The sequence below is a fragment of the Cetorhinus maximus genome, chromosome 22 (assembly GCF_964194155.1).
Source record: "Cetorhinus maximus chromosome 22, sCetMax3.hap1.1, whole genome shotgun sequence".
Lineage (NCBI taxonomy): Eukaryota > Metazoa > Chordata > Chondrichthyes > Lamniformes > Cetorhinidae > Cetorhinus > Cetorhinus maximus.
The window spans coordinates 42,476,184-42,498,812 of NC_135900.1; the positions used below are offsets into that span (position 1 = coordinate 42,476,184).

The 22,629-nt window shown below is 44.2% G+C and overlaps 2 protein-coding genes across 5 annotated transcripts in view; one reads left to right on the plus strand and one right to left on the minus strand.

The window, feature by feature from the left end:
- LOC144696639 (protein mono-ADP-ribosyltransferase PARP12-like) overlaps nucleotides 1–3,904 on the plus strand; it is an 83,293-nt gene extending 79,389 nt beyond the window's left edge. Inside the window, exon 12 of the mRNA XM_078568180.1 lies at nucleotides 281–3,904. Coding sequence (XP_078424306.1) covers nucleotides 281–555 — 275 coding nt within the window. The 3' untranslated portion in view covers nucleotides 556–3,904. The remainder of the gene's footprint in view (nucleotides 1–280) is intronic.
- A 3,969-nt stretch (nucleotides 3,905–7,873) lies between these two features.
- Nucleotides 7,874–22,629, minus strand: part of LOC144696637 (uncharacterized) — a 60,845-nt gene continuing 46,089 nt past the window's right edge. For 3 of the 4 annotated variants that reach the window (XM_078568176.1, XM_078568178.1, XM_078568177.1), the window contains 3 exons: nucleotides 21,268–21,408; nucleotides 13,372–13,483; nucleotides 7,874–8,786 (listed from right to left, as the gene is read on the minus strand). In XM_078568176.1, coding sequence (XP_078424302.1) covers nucleotides 8,713–8,786; nucleotides 13,372–13,483; nucleotides 21,268–21,408 — 327 coding nt within the window. In that variant the 3' untranslated portion in view covers nucleotides 7,874–8,712. The remainder of the gene's footprint in view (nucleotides 8,787–13,371; nucleotides 13,484–21,267; nucleotides 21,409–22,629) is intronic. The other variant, XM_078568179.1, reaches the window with a different exon arrangement.

Below are 22,629 nucleotides of genomic sequence, written 5' to 3' on the forward strand. Positions count from 1 at the left end.
CTGTATTGAATTTTAAAAACGTGAGGATGAATTAATATTCTGGGGTTTTACTCGATTGCCCTCATGAATCAATTGTTTTTTATGCTGAACTTCCCTTTGGAAAATAGAAAGGTGGGATAGAGATCTATGGCAGGTTGCATTATAAATGCTCTAAGGGACAGGAAGGAGCTTGATTATTCAGTTTTCTCCTTCTAATCTTTCTTACATGGAGAGGCTTTGAGAAGAAGTTATTTTTTGCATTTATATAATTTGACAACAATTCATTTATTCTTTTCTGCAGGAAGGTACTTTGCTAAGAAAGCATCCTGTGCCAACTTTGACTCGCACTCAGATTCTGCAACAAATCCCAACATCATGTTTTTGGCACGGGTGTTAGTAGGACAGTTTACTGAAGGACACTCAAGCTATGATCGGCCTCCATCCAAAGATGTCGGAAGCTTCAAACTCTATGACAGCTGTGTTGACTGCACCGATAATCCATCTGTGTTTGTTATATTTGAGAAATTTCAGATTTACCCAGAATATGTGATAGAATATAGTAATAATTTCATGTAGAAATCAATTGTTTTTGACAACCTTTGTCTGCTAATGATATCTAATGATGAGATATGATTATAGCAATTTTTTTTGGTTTAATAGATGGGATACAACTTGCTAATTCAATACTTTCTATTTCTGATTAGGGTGGATTTTGTAAGGCTTTGCACCATCAACAGGGCCTCACATGCAGCCAGTGCATATCAGAAAATTGTGTTATGTTGCCTGCTCTTCTCCAATATCTGTTGGTGTTGTTTTGGCTTCAAAATATAGACCTTAGCATTAGCATTAATTGCTCCAAGGATAGATGTAACACGGTCTCTAGAAAGTGTCAAGTTACTCAAAAAATATGCTTCACTCCAACCTTTAGCAGAGAGCACAGTCTTCTTCACTCAGTTCTTATGACCTATCTGAACAAGGATGGCAGTTTAGTCAGAGCTTATGCTGGATTACAGGCAGTGTTGTCCTGAATCATATGTTGCACCCTGTATCCTGAGACTGTGAACCCTTGTTCTAGACCCCTCAGCCAGAGGAAACATCGTCCCTGCATCCAGTCTGTCCAGCCCTGTCAGAATTTTATATGTTTCAATGAGATCCTCTCTAATTCTTCTAAACTCCAGTGAATACAGGCCTAGTCAGCCCAATCGCTCTTCATACGACAATCCTACCATCCCAGGAATCAGTCTGGTGAACCTTCGCTGCACTCCTTCTATGGCAAGTATATCCTTTCTTAGGTAAGGATACCAAAACTGCATACAATACTCCAGGTGTGGTCTCACCAAAGCCCTGTATAGCTGCAGTAAGACATCCTTGCTCCTATACTCAAGTCCTCTTGCAATGAAGGCCAACATACCATTTGCCTTCTTAACTGTTTGCTGTACCTGCATGCTTGCTTTCAGTGATTGGTGTACAAGGACACCCAGGTCGCTTTGTGCATCAACATTTCCCAATCTATCTCCATTTGAATAATACTCTGCCATTATGTTTTTCCTACCAAAGTGGATAACTTCACACTTATCCATGTTATACTGCATCTGTTATGTGTTTGCCCACTCACTATACTTGTCTAAATCACCTTGAAGCTTCTTAACAACCTCCTTACCATTCACATTCCTACCAAGTTTTGTGCCGTCAACAAACTTGGAAATATTACATTTCATTCCCTCATCAAAATCATTGATATATATTGTGAATAGTTGGGGCCTAAGCACTGATCCCTGAGGCACCCCACTAGTCACTGCATGCCATTCTGAAAAAGACCAATTTACTCCTACTCTCTGGTTCCTGTCTGTTAACTAATTCTCAATCCATGCCAATATATTATCCCCAATCCCATGTGCTTTAAATTTACACATTAATCTCTTATGTGGGACTTTATCAAAAGCTTTCTGAAAATCCAAATACACCACATCCACTGATCCTCCGTTATCTATTCTGCTAGTTACCTCCTCAAAAAACTCCGGCAGGTTTGTCAAACATGATTTTCCTTTCAAAAATCTATCTTGGCTTTGTCTAATCCCAATGATATTTTCTAAGTGTCCTGTTATCAATCCTTTATAATAGACTCTAGCATTTTCCCTACCACTGATGTGAGTGAAGTTACTTTCATTTTATTAGATGAATCTGCATTGCAAATTAAGTTATAGAAGTGTTTCTAACATGCTACTCACTATCCTTGACAAGATTCTAAAAGTATTCTAAACACTATTTTAAGTGCCAGATAACTCCTCTGTAGTCAGTTCAGTCTTCAAAACTTTCTCAGGTGGGATCCTCGTGAAAGCAGGAGGGTTGAAATAACTAAGAAGTGAAAGATTTATTGAACCACATGTTCCATTAAAATTGGTAACCACACCGATTGAGCCAACTCCATCTATCTTTGTGCAGCTTATGCTGGGAATTGTTTAGTATTTATTCACAAGTGCTATTAAAAAGGCCTCAACTGACTCTCCATTACGAACTGCAATAACTGGAGAGTTTTTATTTTCCCACAGTATGCCAACAAAATCAACTTGATCTTGAATGGGTTAGTTTTTCCAGCCTAGCAGTTATATTTTTATGAGGTGTTTTAATGGTCTTTGTTAAATAGACTTGTTATTTTTTGTGTGACCCTGCTCAATTTGAAGGGTAGAGTGCACATAGCTGAGGCTTTGGGGCTCTTTTCTTTCTTCCACCATTGTCTCCTAAAAGCTAATATGATCATTTTGCAAATGACTGTGTTGTACCTTATAAATATATTGCCTATGTTCTGGAATTTACCCACTTGCACGATCTGCTGAATTTTATGATTCACAATCCTCCATTGTAACATTATTATCTAGGTCACTATACTCTCTCATCAAGTAGAGTAGCTTTAGTCAAGTTAAAGAAACATTCATTTATCTAATCAGATAGATTGCATTCCTGGGAGCAAAACTTACCAAATGAGGCATTAATTTGAACCACCTATCTTTGATGACTGTGCTTTTATGTTTTTAATTTGAGAAGAGGGAGTCACCACCTTTTACTAACCTTTAACTATGGGTATTTCCTCCTCACCTACTTTTATTGTAATTATGATTTTAAACATAAAAATTTTTATTTGCTGTTAGAAAATTTCACTAGTATTAAAGAATGTTCAGAATATTTTGGTGATTTGAATGACCATGACTTATTTGAGGTCTTTGATTCTATCTGCTCATTCACAAATCTTGGATTAATAATCTTTTCTTTCTATAGACAGGAATTTTTGACCATCTTATTTCTTGAATAGTGATTGTAACTGTGAGAACAGTGAGAGTATTCCTCATCCATCATATAGAGACAGAATGCCACTAAAGAGGGCTATTATATCATTTTGCACATCATTGCAACACTCCATATTGTTTTCATATTATTTTGATTCTACCGACATTAACCATATTGAAGTCTGCACAATTCGACTATGTAATTCATACAGTGCATTCATCTCAGCTCCTCTTTATAATGCTTTATGGAATCTGATTAGGTACTGAATGTTTGTTAAAATATATTTTTAGCATTACAGAAGTTGGAAAACGTTCATGAATTAATAGCAGCAGACTTGTCTGAATATCAGTAGCAACATTTTGGAAGTTCACCATTTAATGCTTAGCTCTGTATAAATACATTAGAGTCAAACATGAATAAAATTTAACTTAGTAAATAAGAGGAAAAAAAATATACTCAAAATTACCTTTTCTGAATATTTGATACTATTGCATAAAGTTTTGTACCTTTTTTTAAATGTTTAGGGTTTTGCCTCAGATATCCTCTTAGTTACAATCGATTACATATTGCTCAATTTGTAATTTTGCAATTGCATGATTCAGTGGTGTGACAATAAAACCTTTAAGGTCTGAGCTTATATTTATGTTATTGTTGCTTGTACATGTGTTCATTCAATCTCAGAAGACAGAACCAGCAAGTTTTTGTTAAGACGAGACCAGCAATGAATTGTTGGCCAGAATCTTCTGTTCGGCGTGTGGGGCACGTAAAGTGATGCGCGGTGACGTTGGGTGTGCGTCCCGACATCGCCGCGCGTCATTCCGATCTTCTGTTTGGCAGGCACGCAGCGGAGTCGGCTGCACACCTGCAGAACTGTCAAAAGCCTGTTAAGGCCATTAATGAAGTAATTAACCCTATTGAGAAAGCTGCCCGTCTAACCTTAAGGTTGGTGGGCAGGCGAAGAGCCCAGGCAGCCTTCACATTTTTCATGAAACCTCATCCATGGGCGGGATGAGATTTCATGAAGGTTTCCATAAGACCATAAGACATAGGAGCAGAAATTAGGCCAATCGGCCCATCGAGTCTGCTCCGCCATTCAATCATGGCTGATAAGTTTCTCAACCCCATTCTCCCGCCTTCTCCCCGTAACCTTTGATCCCCTTACCAATCAAGAACCTATCTATCTCGGTCTTAAATACACTCAATGACCTGGCCTCCACAGCCTTCTGTGGCAATGAATTGCATAGATTCACCACTCTCTGGCTAAAGATGTTTCTCCTCATCTCTGTTCTAAAAGGTCTTCCCTTTACTCTGAGGCTGTGCCCTCGGGTCCTAGTCTCTCCTACTAATGGAAACATCTTCCCCACGTCCACTCTATCCAGGCCTTTCAGTATTCTGTAAGTTTCAATCAGATCCCCCCTCATCCTTCTAAACTCCATCGAGTATAGAACCAGAGTCCTCAAACGTTCCTCATATGTTAAGCCTTTCATTCCTGGGATCATTCTTGTGAACCTCCACTGGACCCTCTCCAGGGCCAGCACATCCTTCCTGAGATACGGGGCCCAAAATTGCTCACAATATTCTAAATGTGGTCTGACCAGAGCCTTATAAAGCCTCAGTAGCACATCCCTGCTTTTATATTCTAGTCCTCTCAAAATAAATGCCAACATTGCATTTGCCTTCCTAACTACCGACTCAACCTGCAAGTTAACCTTAAGAGAATCCTGGACTAGGACTCCCAAGTCCCTTTGCACTCCAGATTTCTGAATTCTCTCCCCATTTAGAAAATAGTGCATGCCTCTATTCTTCCTACCAAAGTGCATGACCTCACACTTGCCCACATTGTATTCCATCTGCCACTTCTTTGCCCATTCTCCTAACCTGTCCAAATCCTTCTGCAGCTTCCCTGCCTCCTCAATACTACCTGCCCCTCCACCTATCTTTGTATCATCTGCAAACTTAGCCAGGATGCCCTCAGTTCCTTCATCTAGATCATTAATGTATAAAGTGAAAAGTTGTGGTCCCAACATTGACCTCTGCGGAACTCCACTAGTCACCGGCCGCCATCCTGAGAAGGACCCCCTTATCCCCACTCTCTGCCTCTTGCCAGCCAGCCAATCTTCAATCCACACTAGTACCTTGCCTCTAACACCATGGGCTCTTATCTTACTGAGCAGCCTCCTGTGCGGCACCTTGTCAAAGGCCTTCTGGAAGTCCAAGTAGATAACATCCATTGGATCTCCTTTGTCTAATCTACTCGTTACCTCCTCAAAGAATTCTAACATATTTCAGGCATGACCTCCCCTTGATGAAACCATGCTGACTTTGCCCGATTTTACCATGCACTTCCAAGTATTCTGAAATCTCATCCTTAATAATGGACTCTAAAATCCTACCAACGACTGACGTCAGGCTAATCGGCCTGTAATTTCCCGTCTTTTGCCTCACTCCCTTCTTAAACAGGGGGGTTACATTAGCGATTTTCCAGTCCTCTAGGACCCTCCCTGACTCCAGTGATTCCTGAAAGATCACCACTAACGCCTCCACTATCTCTTCAGCTATCTCCTTCAGAACTCTGGGGTATAATTCATCTGGTCCAGGTGATTTATCCACCTTCAGGCCTTTCAGTTTTCCTAGTACCTTCTCCTTGGTAATGACCACCATACTCACCTCTGTCCCCCGACTCTCTTGACCTTTGGGGATGTCACTCGTGTCTTCCACTATGAAGACTGACGCAAAGTACCTATTCAGTTCCTCCGCCATTTCTTTGTTCCCCACTAATACTTCTCCAGCGTCATTTTCCAGCAGCCAATGTCCACTTTTGCCTCTCTCTTACCCTTTACATATCTAAAAAAAAACTCTTGCAATCTTCTTTTATATTACTGGCTAGTTTACCCTCATATATAATCTTCTACCTCCTTATTTCTTTTTTAGTTGTCCTCTGTTGGTCTTTGTAGGCTTCCCAATCCCCTGGTTTCCCACTGCTCTTCGCCGCATTGTATGCTTTCTCTTTAGCTTTTATGCTGTCCCTGACTTCCCTTGTCAGCCATGGTTGCCTCGTCCTTCCTTTAATATGCTTCTTCTTCCTAGGGCTGAATTTTTGCTGTGTCTCCCAAATTACTCCCAGAAACTCCTGCCATTTCTGTTCCACTGTCTCTCCTGCTAGGCTCATCTCCCAGTCAATTCTGGCCAGCTCCTCCCTCACGCCTCTGTAGTTGCCTTTATTCAATTGTAATACCGTTACATCTGATTCCAGCTTTTTCATCTCAAATTGCAGGGTAAATTCTATCATATTATGGTCACTTCCTCCTAAGGGTTCCTTCACCTTAAGCTCCCTTGTGAAATCTGCCTCATTACACATCACTAAATCTAGAATTGCCTGTTCCCTAGTGGGCTCCACCACAAGCTGCTCCAAAAAGCCATCTCGTAGACATTCCACAAAGTCCATTTCTTGGGATCCACTACCAACCTGATTTTCCCAGTCTACCTGCATATTGAAATCCCCCATGATCACTGTAAGCTTGCCTTTCTTACACACCTTTTCTATCTCCTGGTGTATCTTGTGCCCCACATCCTGACTACAGTTCAGAGGCCTGTACATAACTCCCATTATGGATTTTTCACCTTTGTGGTTCCTCAACTCTACCCACACAGATTCTACATCATCTGACCCTTCACCATTTCTTGCTATTGATTTAATTTAATTTCTTACTAACAAAGCAACCCCACCCCCTCTGCCAACCTGCCTATCTTTTCGATAGGATGTATATCCTTGGATATTTAGCTCCCAGTCCTGATCCCCTTGCAGCCATGTCTCCGTAATGCCCACCACACCATACCTGCCAATTTCAATCTGCGCCATAAGCTCATTTACCTTATTTCGTATACTGCGTGCATTCAGATACAACACCTTCAGTCCTGTATTTCCCGTCCCCTTTCTCATTGTCATCCCTTTATCTGATGTGTTTGAAGTTAGATTCCTAGCCCTTTCCAAACACTCTGTCCTATTTTGTGTTCTGGAGACTTTAATAGCCTCTCCTGGGCTCTCCTTTCTTTTCAGTTTTTTCATAATTTTCCATGAAGTTGAATCCAACCCCCACAAGCTAACCTGCTGCTTTGTTTCCCATTAGTCATACTTCTTGGAGTTTTATCCTGCCCTCCACCCCCCCCCACTTTCTAGTTTAAAGTCCTGTTCACCACCCTTAATTAATTTCATTAATTAAATCTAATTTTTTATGAAAATTCATAAACATGTCCCAGCTCATGTAACACTGTCATATGAGGGGACATGTCTGAATAATTTTCTTCTGTTTTTCACTGTTTCATAATGATATTAATCTCCCTGAGGCACGGATTTCTGCGCTCTTTCGCACGCATGCGCGAAAGAGCGCAAGCCCCGACTCTCCCTCCTCCCCCACCCACACAGGTAGCGCTAAGCGCTTCCGGGTGCGCATCATGCTGCCCAGGCTTTAATTGGCCTGCCCACGTAAAATGGCGGTGCGCAGCCAATCGCAGGCTGCGATCTGCTCCGTGATCGCTCCCGAACGGCCCACCCAATGGGGAGAAAATTCTCCCCGTTGTTTTATTTGATATGAATGAACATACAGGGCAACAGTTATGATCAGATCCATTTATTTCAATCGATACAATTCATATTTTTATCATCATAAAAAGTAATGAACACATTAAGCCTCCTACATCACCTTGTTTGACTTTGCTGAAAATATTTCTAAAGACTCCACTGCATTTTAACCTTCTCACAGCCTCTCCTGGACCTGATTGCTCAGCCATAGAATCATACAGCACAGGAGAATGCCATTCAGCCAATTGTTGATGCAGGCTCTTTGAAAGGATTATCCAGCTGGTCCCACTCCCCTTCTTATCCAATAGCCTTGCATTTTTTTTTTCCTTTTTACGTATATTTCCAATTCCCAATCTTCATAGCATTTTGTTTGAAATGTGCCACTTGACTGTCTGCCTCTCTGATTCCATTTTTCACCTCCTACTTACAGCCAGGAAAGATCAGAGACTTCTCAACACAATGGGTACAGGGTGTTTATTGATTTCTGGACAGGCTATTAAATTGTTATTTAAAGTCTGGGAAAACAACATTAAAGATAGCTCATTAGTATTTTAATCATATATTGCTCCTTTCTTTAAATATATGTGAATACACTTTGCTTTATGACACAAAACAAAGAATTTGGAAAATAAGTGCTTCTATGCGGGAAATTTTACCCAAAATGTGTCAAGCATATTATTACTAATTCAATGTTTAAGGAACGAGTTGATTACAGGCCTGTCTCAGCAAATAAACTAAAACAAAGATTATTTTGCAATTGTGTTTATTATTTGCTGCTGGTTTAAGCTGTTAGAATGACTTTAAACTGTAATACCAGCACTATGAAGCAAATCAAAAGAATTCTTGAAGCATTGTTGAGTTCTTTTTAAAATTCAGAAGAGCTTGTAGGAACAAATAAATGGAAGTTCATCTGAACAGGCTCTGTCATACCATTTGCCTCCAACACCTGAAAAGAATAGTAATTGTTAAAATGAAATAGTTTCTGATTTAAACATGGTCCAGCAATGACTGATTGCTTTATGCAAGCATACCTCTTCTATTTAGATCCAAATATGTGTTGCTTGTTGTGCGTAAATACTAAGACAGTTCAAAATTGAAACAGCTGAAAATATCCTGTTCTGGTTTTCCTATTGGTGGTGAGGAAGGGCTTTCCACCAGTGTTAAAAAGCTACCTTCACTAATCATGTTTCAATAACTTAATTCTTCGTCATTCTAAATTCCTCACACATCATTCGTTCTGAAAAATTCATGGGCAATCTGAAGAATATTAGGGGCAGAATTTGAAAAAAATTTCCCCTTCCCTTCAACCCTAGCTCCTGACTTATTGGAATTTTGGAACCATTATTTTTCTCAAAATGCCTGTATTTTTGTATCTGTAAGCTTTTTTTAAGACATTAGAGCCAATTTCTCTAGTTATCCTCATAACTAAAGTCTCATCATTTTAGTAAATCTTCCACAAAAATTAATGAATAACTCATTTGAACCCATGAAATCGTGATTTAAAGTTCCTTTTAATTTACCATCAGTTACATATCACAAAGGCAATGAGTTGCACTTCATCATTATAATCTTTTTGTAATCTTGACAGTTATTTCTCAACAACAGCATGTATATAATACCTTTAATGTAGTAAGATGTTCCAAAGCACTTCACAACAGTGTTATGAAATGAAAAATTTGACACCAAACTGCATGGGGAAATGTTAGAGCAAATGACAAAAACCCTGGAGAAAAAGGTAGGTTTGAAGGAGTATCTTAAAGAAGAAAAGAGAAGTAGAGATGCAGGAAAGTTGAGAGAGGAAATTGAAGAGCTTAATGCCTAGGCAGCTGAAGACAAGTCCACCAATAATGAAGCAATTAAAATTTGGGATGTGCAAGAGGCCAGAATTGGTGGGGCGCAGATACCTTAGAGGGTTGTTGGGCTGGAGACAGTTACAGAATAGGGAAGGGTGATGTCATGGAGGGATTTGAAAACAAAGATGAACATTTTAAAATTGGGGCGTTGCTCAACCAGGATCCAAACTATGTCACAATCACAGGGGTGATGGGTGAACAGGACTTGGGGGCTTGTTTTTTTGACCCATCATGGACCGGGAAAGAGGCGGGCAAGTGCTAAAAATAGTGCCGTTGGCCAATGTGACAGTTCCCCGGCTCTATCTTGGCCCCAGGCCATTTTTTGGGAGATGGGATAGGGGGTGGGGGCGGGAAGAGGAAGGGTAACCCACCTGCATGCGAGGGTAGGCAATCCAGCTTTTTAAGGCCAATTAATGGAAGCTGACTGAGATTTTCCAGAGGAGACAGGGTCCAGTTTAAGCACTGGAGAGGACCTCCTGGCAGCAGACCAGGTGGTGGGGGGGCTCAGCGCTCCAGGCAGGCCTAGAGGCCCTCCCTGCCCGCGTGGGTGCAGCAGCAGCAGCTGCAGGCAACCCTGTTGAGGAGCTCCCCCTCATTCTCTCACCGTACAGAAGTGGCATTGCTGCAAAAGCCATTTTTAAATTTAATTTAAAAAGTTGGAAAGAGAGGGCACCTCCATTTTGAAGCACCCTCTCCCTTACTCACCCCACTATCAAAGCCTGCTGTTCCTTTCAAGCTGAGAGGCCTCTGATTGGCCCTCCAGATTTGAGACCCTTAATTGGATGACAAGTTTAGCCTTTGGAAAGTCCCTACATGCATTGCCTACACTTCAAAAGTACTTCATTGGTTCTTTTTTATTAATTAGTCTCTGGAAAAAAAATCACTAAGTGACTGCTTCTCACACAGTGGGCTGGTTTTTACGCTGGGAGTGGGTTCCCGGCTCCCCTCCACGCCCACCCCCACCCCCACCCCCACCCCCACCCCCACCCCCACCCCCAACTCCAACCCCAACCCCCCAACCCCCCAACCCCCCAACACCCCCAGCCTGAAAGGCACAGCAAACCCGCCTCCACTCTGCAGGGTTGCCCGACAGCCATTTAACAGCTGTTGGGCCGTTCCTTCCATCCACATCGGAGGAGGAAATCCTGCCTCCAAAAGCTAACAGCCAATCAAATGGCCAGCAGCCCTCTGGTCTCAGAAGTGCCACCAGGAGTAGTGGCCACAGCTGCCACTGCATTCAGTCCCCGACAATGATCATCAATGGAGCCGGATGCGAAAGTAAGTTGATTGTGTGGGCGTGGGAGTTCTCGCTTGGGTCAGATTGACATGCTCCAGTGAAGGGGTGGGGGACGGTGAGGAGGTTGGGAGCCAGGGTAGACAGAGCACAAGAGGAGAAACAGAAATGTGGGAGGATCTTGCTAGAGGCCTCCAAAGGGCATAGGGAGCTTGTAAAGAAGAGATCCAACCCCCCCACCTTGCCTGGCCATAGCCCAAGCAATGAAAGCTTCCAGGCTGCACACTTGGTGCAGGCCTCTCCTGCTATGGGTAAAATCCCAGCAGCAGCAAGAGTGGCCTTTATGTGGCTGTTACATCGCCATTTATGGTTTTCAATTGGTCCTTGGGTGGAGGAGGTCATCTCAACACCTACTCCACTGCAACTAAAATTGCAGTGGAGGCAGGGAACAGCGCCTATGACAAGGTGCCCACTTTCACGGCCTACCTCTCCCCACCACTGCCACCCCATCCATAACAGCTGTAAATTCCTGGTCAGTGTGGCTGTCTGTTTGACATTTGTACCCAGCGGTGAGGTTCAGGAGCCTACAGGGAAAGCCCTGCCCTTGGGCCAGGTTATGATGCAGGCAGCAGAGTTTTGGATGAGCTCATGTTTTACGGAGGTGGAAAATGCAAGGTCAAGCACGAGTGTATTTGAACAGTCAAGCTAGAGATAACAAAGGCAGGAACAAGGGTTTCAGCAGCAGATGAGCTGAGGCAGGGAAGTTGGAGTTGGAAGTGGACAGCCTTAGTGACAGAGCCAATATGTGCTTGAAAGCTCATCTCAAGGCCAAATGTGACACCAAGGTTGTGAAAAGCCTGGTTCAGCCACAAACAGCTGCTAGAGAGAGGGGTAGAGTTGATGGCTAGGGAATGGAGTTTGTGACGGAATGAAAAACAGAGGCTTCTGTCATCCCAGTATTAGTTGGAGAAAATGTCTGCTTTTTCAGTACTGGGTGTTGACCAGCAAGGTGACAAGACAAGGGAAAGATTGGGAGAGGTGGTGGTGAGGTAAAGCTGGATATCCACAGTGTACATGTCAGCATTCCTGCTATAGAATCAAAATCCTAAACAAGGAAGCAAACAATGTAAAGGCAAATGGATGAGTGAACTTTAATTTCCATTATTGCAGCCTAGTAGATAATGAACCCATTCCACCTTTTCTATGGGCTCATTCTGGGATTTGTTTTACTTGTTAATTGAACTTATTTGTAAGCTATTATATGGAAGAATTCTCCTCACATTTATAACTATGATTGTTGGATTAAGATCTAGGCTGGGAATTTCCTTGAACTTGCTCCCTCTAAATTCTAATCCTAAACCCTAACCTCCAAATGAGGCTTCTATCTAACTTCCCTCAAAATTACAGTGGTGAACAGGTATAATTCCAAACTAACTCCTAGTACCAGGGTGGAATCTTGAGTTGGCCGCGACCTCACATCACCTCTTTTTAGGAAGGCCTGCCAGTGGTATGTGGAAATCAGGCAGTTGACAGGCCAGTGCTGGGCCTTTCCTAGGGATCAGGACCCTGGGGTTCAAGTCCTGTCTATCAAGAATTGCCAGCCAATCAAGGGCCAGCAGTTCTTTTAAACAGCACTGCCAACGGGGAGGTGGTGTTGTAATGACACCCATCCAAGGGCCAGGACCCAGGCTAGAGGTAAGCGATGGCAGGAGGGGATTCGTGGGGTGAGGGCCATATGGGAGAGGGGTGTAGGGGAGTTAGCAGCAAGAGCGGTAGGGCAGATCTCAGCAGGCACCCCCCACCCACCCCCACCCGGGAACAATGCTAGCTCTCTCAACCAGGCACTGACTGCCTTTGAATGAGTGTCCCCACCTGGAAACAGGCAAGCAAATACACCAGGATTTGTTTGCCGTGCATGTCGCATGGCAAGCCCCTTCCTCGCTGCTGGGTCAATACCAAAGGCCTCAGCCTGCTGCCGCTAAGTGGACATTAATTGCCCACTTTTTCACCTCAATTGGTGGTGGAGCGGGAAAGCTGTCCATGGGTCTACCCGCTGCTGACTGATTCAGGTTGGTGGTGGGAAGGTGGCAGGGTCCCCAGCTACCACCCTCCCAGCTGATTAAATGCCCTTCCTGCCCCCAAACCAGCCCCAGGGGATGGCACAAGATTCTGCCGGATGTCAGGACAACACAATCAGAGAGAAACCTTTTAGAATCAACATGTATCTGAATCTAAAGCTCAATACAATTAAGGCAGAGCTCAGTTCAGGTGACTTCTTACTGTAATGCTGGTTAAATATTCACTTCGTGCTCCTGGAGTACAAAACGTTGTGACCAGTACTGGGTGAAAATTTATCCCATTGTCTCATTACATCAGCTTTTCATGCTTCTGGAATTCATATGCAAGTACAATACGTCATAACACAGTTTACAATCTCAATGTACCTTCAGAATTGATGTTGACACAGTTTTCTGCCTCTGCTTCATCATTAGGTTGGTTGTCATTCCATTTTGTGAAATCCAACATAGATCCATCAGTCCACAGATAAATACCCTCCTTCATGAGAAATAATATCATTAATGATGTCAATGTCTATCAAAATATCAGTCACATAATATCACAGTCAGCATCAGCCATGAAGCCTGCACTCTTGGAGGGCTATAATCATTTCATTATAACTACTACTACTACAAACACAACAAAAACATGCCTTTATATAGTAATAGAGAGAAATGTCCCTAATTAAAGAGGGGTCGAGAATGATCTTAAAGGTAAAAACGTACAGAAGTTTGAGGAGAGAATCGCAGATCACGGGCTTTAGGTTTCTGAAGGCACTATAGTGGGGCAAAGGAAGTGGAAGGAACCACTAGAGGCCAGAGTCAGAGCAATGTAAAATTTGAGGCTGAAGGTGTTTGGAGGGATGAAATGGTAATGGGACCAGAAGCTTTGTGAAAGAATATGGAGTCAGAAATTCAGTTTGGTCCTGGTAAGCCTGAAAAGAGGTCAGGGAAGAATTGATGGCAAGGTTACAGAATTTGTGCTGGAGGGAGGAGAAGAAGATAGCTTTGGGATGGAATTGTCCGTTTTGTAGACTTAAGAGTGGTGGTGGGTGGGAAAATCGTCATGGTTCCTACTGGGCGGTGGGGCAGGTTTTTGTGCCTGATTTTCTGCTTTTCAGATCATTAATTATGCATCAGCAAGGAGCTTGTCGAATCTTGTAATGGGGCAGGCAGTGATTCGTCCGCCCCACCATTGGGGTCGAAGGTCCTGGCACCATATTTAAACACTGCCTGAACACACGTTTACTCTCTGCAGCCCAGTTATGTTGGCAACTTCATCACAATGCCTGGCAAAAGTTCAAAGCCATCAGCTCCATGGTTCAGTGAGGCTTCCTTGGGGATTCTCCTCCAGGCCGTCCAGGAAAGGCAGAAGGTCCTCTTTCCTTGGGATGGGAATAGGAGGCCCTCCCACGTGACCACCCCGGCCCTGGGAGGAGGTCAACATCCATGGCAAGAAAAAAAGGACCGACCTGCAATGCAGGAAAAGGATGATGATCTCATCCACTCTGCCAGGACAAGTGAAACCTCTACTCACTCCAAACTTAGACTGCCTGAGGCCCTTATGAGAGTGTAAGGGTTAGACTCCTCAGGGATCTCTCACACTATTAGCAGTTGGGACATCATCACTGGATGTCTGCCAGCCATTTAACAAACCCAGCTCATGTAAGGCCCTGTACAAACGGCATCTTCATCCCTTACTGAGAGGGCGCAGCACACACAGCAGGCACGCATGCTTCTGAACTGCTCTTTCATCCATAGTACTTAGTCAATCCATCTGCCTATATGCAGGACAAGACAGCCCACAAAAAGAGGGAGAGATCCCATGCTGGACAAGGGGCCGCGGACTTGCGGGACCTCACCATCTTCAATGAGGAGACAGCAGAGGATCGGAATCACTCCCATGTGGAAGTCCACCAACAAGCCAGTGAGGATGCTTTGCATATACACTGGCCACATGCGGACAATGACGGTGAGTGAGTTAGAATGTGGGAGCCTGTCTAGTCAATCACTAACTCGTTATTCTCTACATTCCAGATACCAAGACAAAGCTGGGGCAACATTCAAAGCAGTGCCTCAGCCCAGCCCCCTGTCCTTCTCAGATGAAGATCCATCTGAAGAAGAGCCGTCATTTTGTTCATCTGCACCCCCCACCAGCGCAGATACACACATCTCAGTGGGTCCTAATTCTAGAGAAGGCTCAGGTTCGGTATCTGGGGATCACCTATGGCCACATGTCCACAGCAGGCACAGGCAGTGGCAGCCGAAGTCTCTGGAACTCAGAGGACTGCTGGAGACCAGTCCCCTGCTGAGTCAGAGTCCGATGACGAAGTCTGCAATTGGCCCTAAGATTAATGTTGGAGATGTAAAGACAGGCGGAGGAACATCAGGCAGAGTTGTCATAGGCTGTCGCCGGATTTGAATGAAAAATGGAGGAGTCCATCTACGTTCTGCCTGATGTCGTGGCTCTGGCACGTGAGCGCATTAAAGTCTCCATGGGAAGGGTGGAAGCCATCCTGGGAGACCCAGGTCCTGCAGAATGCACAGATTCTGCTGGATTTGCGCTCAGGCCTGTATTGCATCACTCTAGTCATGGGTGCGTTCCCGAAGTGGCTAGATAAGAGTAGGACAGGGCACCTCGATCTCCCTCCAAGTGCCCCTTCTCCTCAAGGAGTTAGGGAGAGACCCTCAGGCACCCAAAGGGAGAGGGAGCACTGGCAAAACACCCCGAGCTCCTCAAACCAGAATCCCCAAGGTTGTCTTGTCGCTCCAAATCCCCTCTGCCTGTGACCTCATCAACTCCAACAAGTTAGACCAAAGAGGGTACACTTGTCTGTGAGCAGGAGAGCCTTAGCAGGCCAGGGCCTTTCAGGCCTTGAGCCTCCAGAGGATGCCCCCAAAGTCATCGCAGACAACAGGGAATAGCAGTTAGCAGGCTGCCTCCACATCTGCTGCGGATGTTGGGGCTGCACCTAGTCGAGTTAGGAAAATTAAGTAATACCGAGTGCACATTGGTTGCATGGGTGTTCATTCACTGTTAATAATATTCATGTTTATAATATATATTGCTTTTGTCTCTCAAAGGTTTTTCATTGTGGTGCAATGCTCCTCATTCAGTCAAGAGTACCAGATGCCCCTGACTTCAATGATCTCCCATCATGTTCCTCAGTTCCATGTAGTTTCACTCAATCTCATCTCAGCCAATTGCTTTTAGTTCCACATCCACAACATGAAAGAAAGCACTTCAAAGAAGAAAACGATGGTAGGAGAATGCACATGTAAGTCTTGCATCTGAGGATCACATTTTGTCACCTCATGTGAATTGTTCCTGCTAGGTTCATGTTTATCCTGCTGCTGTAAGCACTGAAGGCCATTGTGTGTGTATGTTGGGAGAATGTCTTTTCACAAAGCTGCACTTTGTAATGACCTTCACTTTTTGACTGCGATGGTTTGCCTCCAGTATTAATCACCAACGAGGACCATAGCCATTCATGCCTCCCTGGATCATTATTTCATTAACAATGTTAAGGATGAACATTACTCCTTATTAGTTCCCACTCCCCCCATGCATGTCGATGAGCAATGGACAATATTCTCAGTCGATGACATTTGACATGCCAGCTAGATGAGATTGAGCGCGTGATGTCATTGTTGTGTGCTCATCCTGAGGATGTTGGCCGTTTAGCTCAGAGGATGTTGCTTAGTGCTGCTTTACAGAATCCCTATGTTAGGTTATAGAACACCAATCAATATGGATGTCATTACATCACTATGCAATCATTGTCTTCGGCTTTATAGAAAATATCATTTATGATATTGACAATGTGGAGTAATGTCATTGTATCAAATCGATGCTCCAGCACACCTCATCAGTGGTCATCAGTTACGATGACAGGACTAAGTTATTATTGAATGCAGTGTCAAAACTGACTGGGAAACGTCTCTCCCAGATGCCAAGGCAATGCAGGACGTTAATTTTGGAGGCTTCAGGTAAAGGCAGTGTAATGAGTGTTTGTCAAAATTCACACAAAGGTTCTGCTGAACCTCTCTCTGTGAATACAATGCTAAAGTCATTTGCAGATTTGCATCCATGCTGTCATATAACAGATCACTGTGCCCTGATGTCAGAGGGCATCCTGGGGCTCAGTATCAAGATGTGGCCTCTGCATTATTCATGCATGGGAACCGGCATTTAGAGAGATGCTGCTGTCTGAACATAGCTTTGTCTTCCGACGGACAAGCGATAACCAATGATGAATATTTTGTCTTATATAGCTGCCCAGCCAAGCTCCTGTCACATTGGCATGAGTGTATCAATGGGAGCTGTTGCATTTAGGCCTCTTGATGGCTGTCATGGACAGTGACTTCTTCCCTCCATGATTGAAAATGCTGGACTATGTGTACTTGTTTAGCAGTGAACGCTGGAGGAGTGCTTCTCCTGTTACACAGCAGCCACATGCCCCCTGAGGCAGTGCACCTTTCAAGGATGTACCCATTGTAATGGTTGAAGGTGACTTATACTTCCTCCATTTTCATTTACAGGTTGTTGACCTTCTGTGAGATGTTGATGTTGACAATGAAGGTGTTATTGCCTGCCCTGCATCAAGATGTCAGGAGAACTGCGCTCATTGCAGCATGCCTTCACCTTATTCCTCCTGGAATCTTGTCGCTATGAGGCTGTCATGGGAACACCTCCCACATTGTGCCCATGCAATGGCATCCTCATGTTGCTCATCTGAATCCTTGCCCTCTTTGAATTCATCTTCCTTAACATCCTCCTCTTTCGAAGAGACATGTACCAGCGCAAACAACAATGATGTGAGATACCCTCCGTGGTGAGTACTGGAGAATGGTCCAAACATCTAAAACGTTTCTTTAAGAGGCCAATAGTCTGCTCTATGAAGGACCTTGTGGTTGAATGTGCAGCACTTTATATCGCTCCTCAGGTGCACTCTGTGGATGACAAATGGGTGTCATTAGACATGTCTTCAGGGGGTAGCCCTTATCATGGAGGAGCCAACCTTCTATGCCCTGAGATCCCTCAAAGATCTGTGGCACCTGAGAGTGACTCAAAATGTAAGAGTCATGAGATCTTCCAGGGTTTCTGTGATCACAGATAAGCTGGACATTTAGAGAGTGAAATCTTTTTCTGTTCATGAATCACATTGGCTGCTGCCAGGGAGTTCTCAAGGCCGTATCAGTGCAGTCGATGGTGCTCTGCATTGGCGGGAAGCCTGAGATCACAGCAAATCCCACAGCTCTGGCAGCCTTACGTGCTTCATCCATGTTGAACTTCATGTAATGGTGAACTTTTTTGAAAAAGGCATCAGTCACCTCCCTTGTGCATTTATATGTCGCTGATTATGAGATTCCGCATACGCCCCCAGTGGAAGGATCCATTGGCTAAAATGTTGAGTGTGGTGGATTGGATTGCATTGGATGGCCACCAAGTTCATGCATTGCGAGATCCTCAGGGAGAATGTGGAAAATGAGAGCCACCATATCCCCAGACAAGTGAAGGCATCGGCAGCACTGTCTTTCGGTCATCTCCATGTATGAGCTGAGTCTTCTGTAGACTCTTGATCAAGCCAAACATCTCCATGTATTTGGTCCCTCCTCATCAGAATCTGGATCTTTCTAGGGCTCCACTGACTCTTGGACCTCAGGGTGACGGTGTTCCCTGTGCTGTGCCAAATGATGACAGGCCTTCTCCTCAGTCGCATCCAAGCTATCAAGGAGGCAGCGTTGCCTTGCAGCCTGTGTTCTCCACTCCTCCTTGTGTCTGTTGACCAGTATACTTGAGACATCATTGCACCTTCCCCTTGAATGTGCTCCCTCCATCTACAAGCCAGAAAGCCAGTATGAAGACCTTGGTCTGGCCTCAGTCTAGACATGGCATCTCCAGGCTATGCTTTGCAGTACAAGCACATCCTAAAGGTTCACAGGTGGCTGAGCATCCCTCTCTGACATGACTGTGCATTTACAAAGAGGGTTTGGATCAGGGTGAGGGCACCCATGTGCTATAACCCTCAGTCAGGCTAATGTCAGCTTGCCTCTATTAGCCTAGTCGCTAGCCTAGCCTTGTACTAATGACATGACTGTAAAGCCCTGTAAGCCATGACCGTTAACATGAGAATATTGAGGCTTGTAGTGCACATGCAGCTTCTGTCCAGCAGCCATGGCACTTGATTGTTTCATCCTCCTTACCTTTTTACCTGCCTCTATCAGGAACACATGATCAGGCCAACTCAAACTTAGCTCTAAAACAATGGATTTTCACATGAATGTGCACCATTAGTAAAGGAGCAATACTTCAATGGTCAATGGACCCACTAAAACAGTACTTAGTTGAGCCTTGATCTCTGTCTTTAGCAGAGTTATTAGGGTACTCCCCTTCACTTAGCCCAAAACTGTAGTTGTCGACTCCTCCCACATGCCCTTATTTTTCATTCCAAGGTAATATTGGAAATGGTGCTTCTTATGAGAGACCATCTTCCAATCTCTTCCCATCACCCATCAAGTTTGTCCCATCCTCACCGCATGCAAATTCCCCTACCTCCTATTACTCTCCAGCCTCTCAGTTACCTGTCCTCCACCCAAACCTTGTTGATGCCCCCAAGCCCTTTGTGGGCCTGACCCCTCCCCTTCTCAAGGTTACATGTACCCTGAATTTCTGGAACACCCCCCATGAGATCATACAGTACCCCGTCCATGACTTACAGCTCCCCACCTATAGAATGTAGAGGCCTCCCCTGACCGTGACTGGGACATCTCCCTCACACAGTACCAAGCCTCTAACCCCCAAGACCAAAATCTTTAAGTGACTGACCACGCCCTGCACACCATGCTGTGCATGACTGTCACTGCCCAGAGAGGCCTTCCCCCTCCTAGGTCCAGGACCAAGACATGCGTGCTGTGCATTGCCCTCTAACATGGCCCGTACTGCTCCAGGACAGTCTCTTCTTCCTCTGACAGTCTTGAAACTCTTGCCCCAGGACAGTATCTTCAATCTTCCCCTGACAGTGTGGCCTCAGCCCTAGGACAGTCTCTTCTTCCTCAGACAGTCTTATAACTCTTGCCCAGGACTGCCTTTCATTACTCCCCTCTGTTCCTTTAACACCCCCCTCCCTCCCCTCTGTCACTTTAACACCCTCCTCCCTCAAGTCATGTGTCTGTCTTCCACCCTTCCCTTTGGTCTTGCCTCACGAGCACCATCCTTGGCACAGATTCAGAGAAGCACCGATAAGTCACAGCACCACTGTTGAAGGTAGGTGAAAGCAGCATCTACATACTTCAAAGCCGTTGATGAACTGAAGCTTGCGAGGTGCACACCACTTAAGTACAGTTGTGAAACAGACTGTTCTAATTACCTGCTGGCAGGGCACTTAATTTGGAGGGAGAAAGTGGCTCCGGTGAGTTGGGTTTTTAAAATGGAGAATTCATCAGATGCAAATGAATGTGAATGTGGCTCCCAACATAGACCAGTGGAAAAGTCAGCTCGCTTTTAACCCACCCACCAACATCGGGAGAACAAAATTCCAAACTGATTTTCTGCCGGCGGGAAGCTGATTTTTGGCATCACGCCAAATTTAGTCCCACGCCTGACATGATTCCCGCCACTGGTGGGAGCAGAAAATTCCACCCTGGTCTTTTCAATATTTTGCTGGTAGGAACTGGGACTCATCCAGGACTGGTGCCAGCAGTCTAACAACACAGAATCAATGCAGCAGTCCAGAGGGATAGTGGAAAAAATAGAACTGGGTGTTGCCAATGTTTATTTGAAAGGTTCACTAAGGGTGGCATGTAGAATAGGAAGAGAGGGGCAAGGGTGGGTGCTTGGGGTCTCTAGAGGCAATTGGGTTGGATGTTAAAAATTCTACAACTATGTTCAGATAGGCGCAAGTCAAATCAAGAAGGGGCAGTTCCAATGAGTTGGATAACATCGGGTGGGTTTATTGAGAAGGACAGGGGCTGGAGTCTTGGGGGGTTAATATTACTAATTCTATTGCTTCATTGGCAGTAAATGAACAGTCATAAAAAAGGCAGATTTTACCACAGCTCTAGATTATGGTGACATTCTCAGAAACATTGGGCGGAATTTTATGGTCCCATTGCGGCAAAGGCAGGGCTGTAAAATACGGTGAGCCATTCAAAAGTCTATTGACTTTGGCGGGACTGTAAAATCCTGCTGGCATAAAATTCCACCCATTGAGACATTTGGTTAATATGTAAATATTGCTGTAACAGTAAATGTCTAGGTTACAATCATTCAATCAGCTTTACCTTGTGACAATCACTCAGACCAATCCAAGTGCTGGATTGTATTGGATTCTTCTGTTTTATCAAACCCTGAATGATCTGATTGTGTCCTTCCCCGTGTATGGAGGCAAGATGAGCACCTGATGCATACATTTGGCAAGACATCTTGAAATTAAAATAAAACAGTTTGTGATTTTTTTCTATTGATTATGTTCAATTCCATCACTTTTTAAGGTGATTACAGCTTCCCAGTCATTTTCAATAAAAAGACAAAATGAATAATAAACATATCTCTAGCAGAATTGCTGTCAAGTGCCTAGCGTCTGGAGAATTGCTCTGATGTTTAGCTACTAACCTCAGCTATCCCTTTAGACCAGTGCTCAAATACTCCCTATGAGAATCCAGGCAATTTTAATTTTTGCAGATTGCAGTGCTACAGAGAGAGGAGTGCAGCGCAGGCTCCATTCAAGGACACACTACAACCATGGAAATAAAATGGGTGCACCAAACTTACTTGCTGTCCATGGAACGGACAGGTCGCAAATTATGACCCCTTTGCCCAAAAACGGGTACACCACCTTCCAGCCCTTGACTTTTCTCCTCTTTTCAACTTCCACCACCAGGGCCTCAAGCACTACATCTGTGAACTTCAAAGCGCTCTCACTTCCATGGTGCCCCATTTATTTAGCTTCTTGTGGAGAATTTCAGTATTGGCAGCAAGCTTCCTTCTATAGGGTGCATCTCCCATTTAAGGGGAGCAAGCTGCCAAGGCCCAGACTAGCTGCAACATGTGGAATCACACATACTGCTGGACCCCCATTGAGTGTTCAGCAACCACATGATATATTCAGAAACAATTACTTTTACATTGATGAAATGACCTGGGCTTTCATCGTTCCCTTTGCATTTGCCCTTTTATGCCTCTGATCTGATCAATTTCCCAATGATTTGCATTTGGAATTTCCCGAAACATCTCTTATTGCCAGACTAGCTCTCTGTTAACTGGTTCACCTTTACTGGTTGGCACACTCAACTGAACGCTACCATTAGGCAAATGAGGAGGCAGTACAATGTTTGCGTGTTGCCTGTCTCAGGCATCCCACACCCGAAAATGAGAGGGCATGAGTTTTAAGCCACCATGTGCAAAATCTAGGGAGATTGATCACTATATATTTATAGATTAAATAAATCCTGGGAGTTCTCACTGGACAGCAATCTCATTCAAGGGTTCAAGTTGCTTTCCAACCCAATGAATGAAGTTTGAACAATGTAAAAACTTTATCCAACTTTTGATTTTCTCAATTGGTCTTAGTCAAAACTCGCTCCGTCTTCTATCCTCCTCTCCTGAAAGTGCCAATGTGCGCAGTAATGTGATTTCTCTTGCAT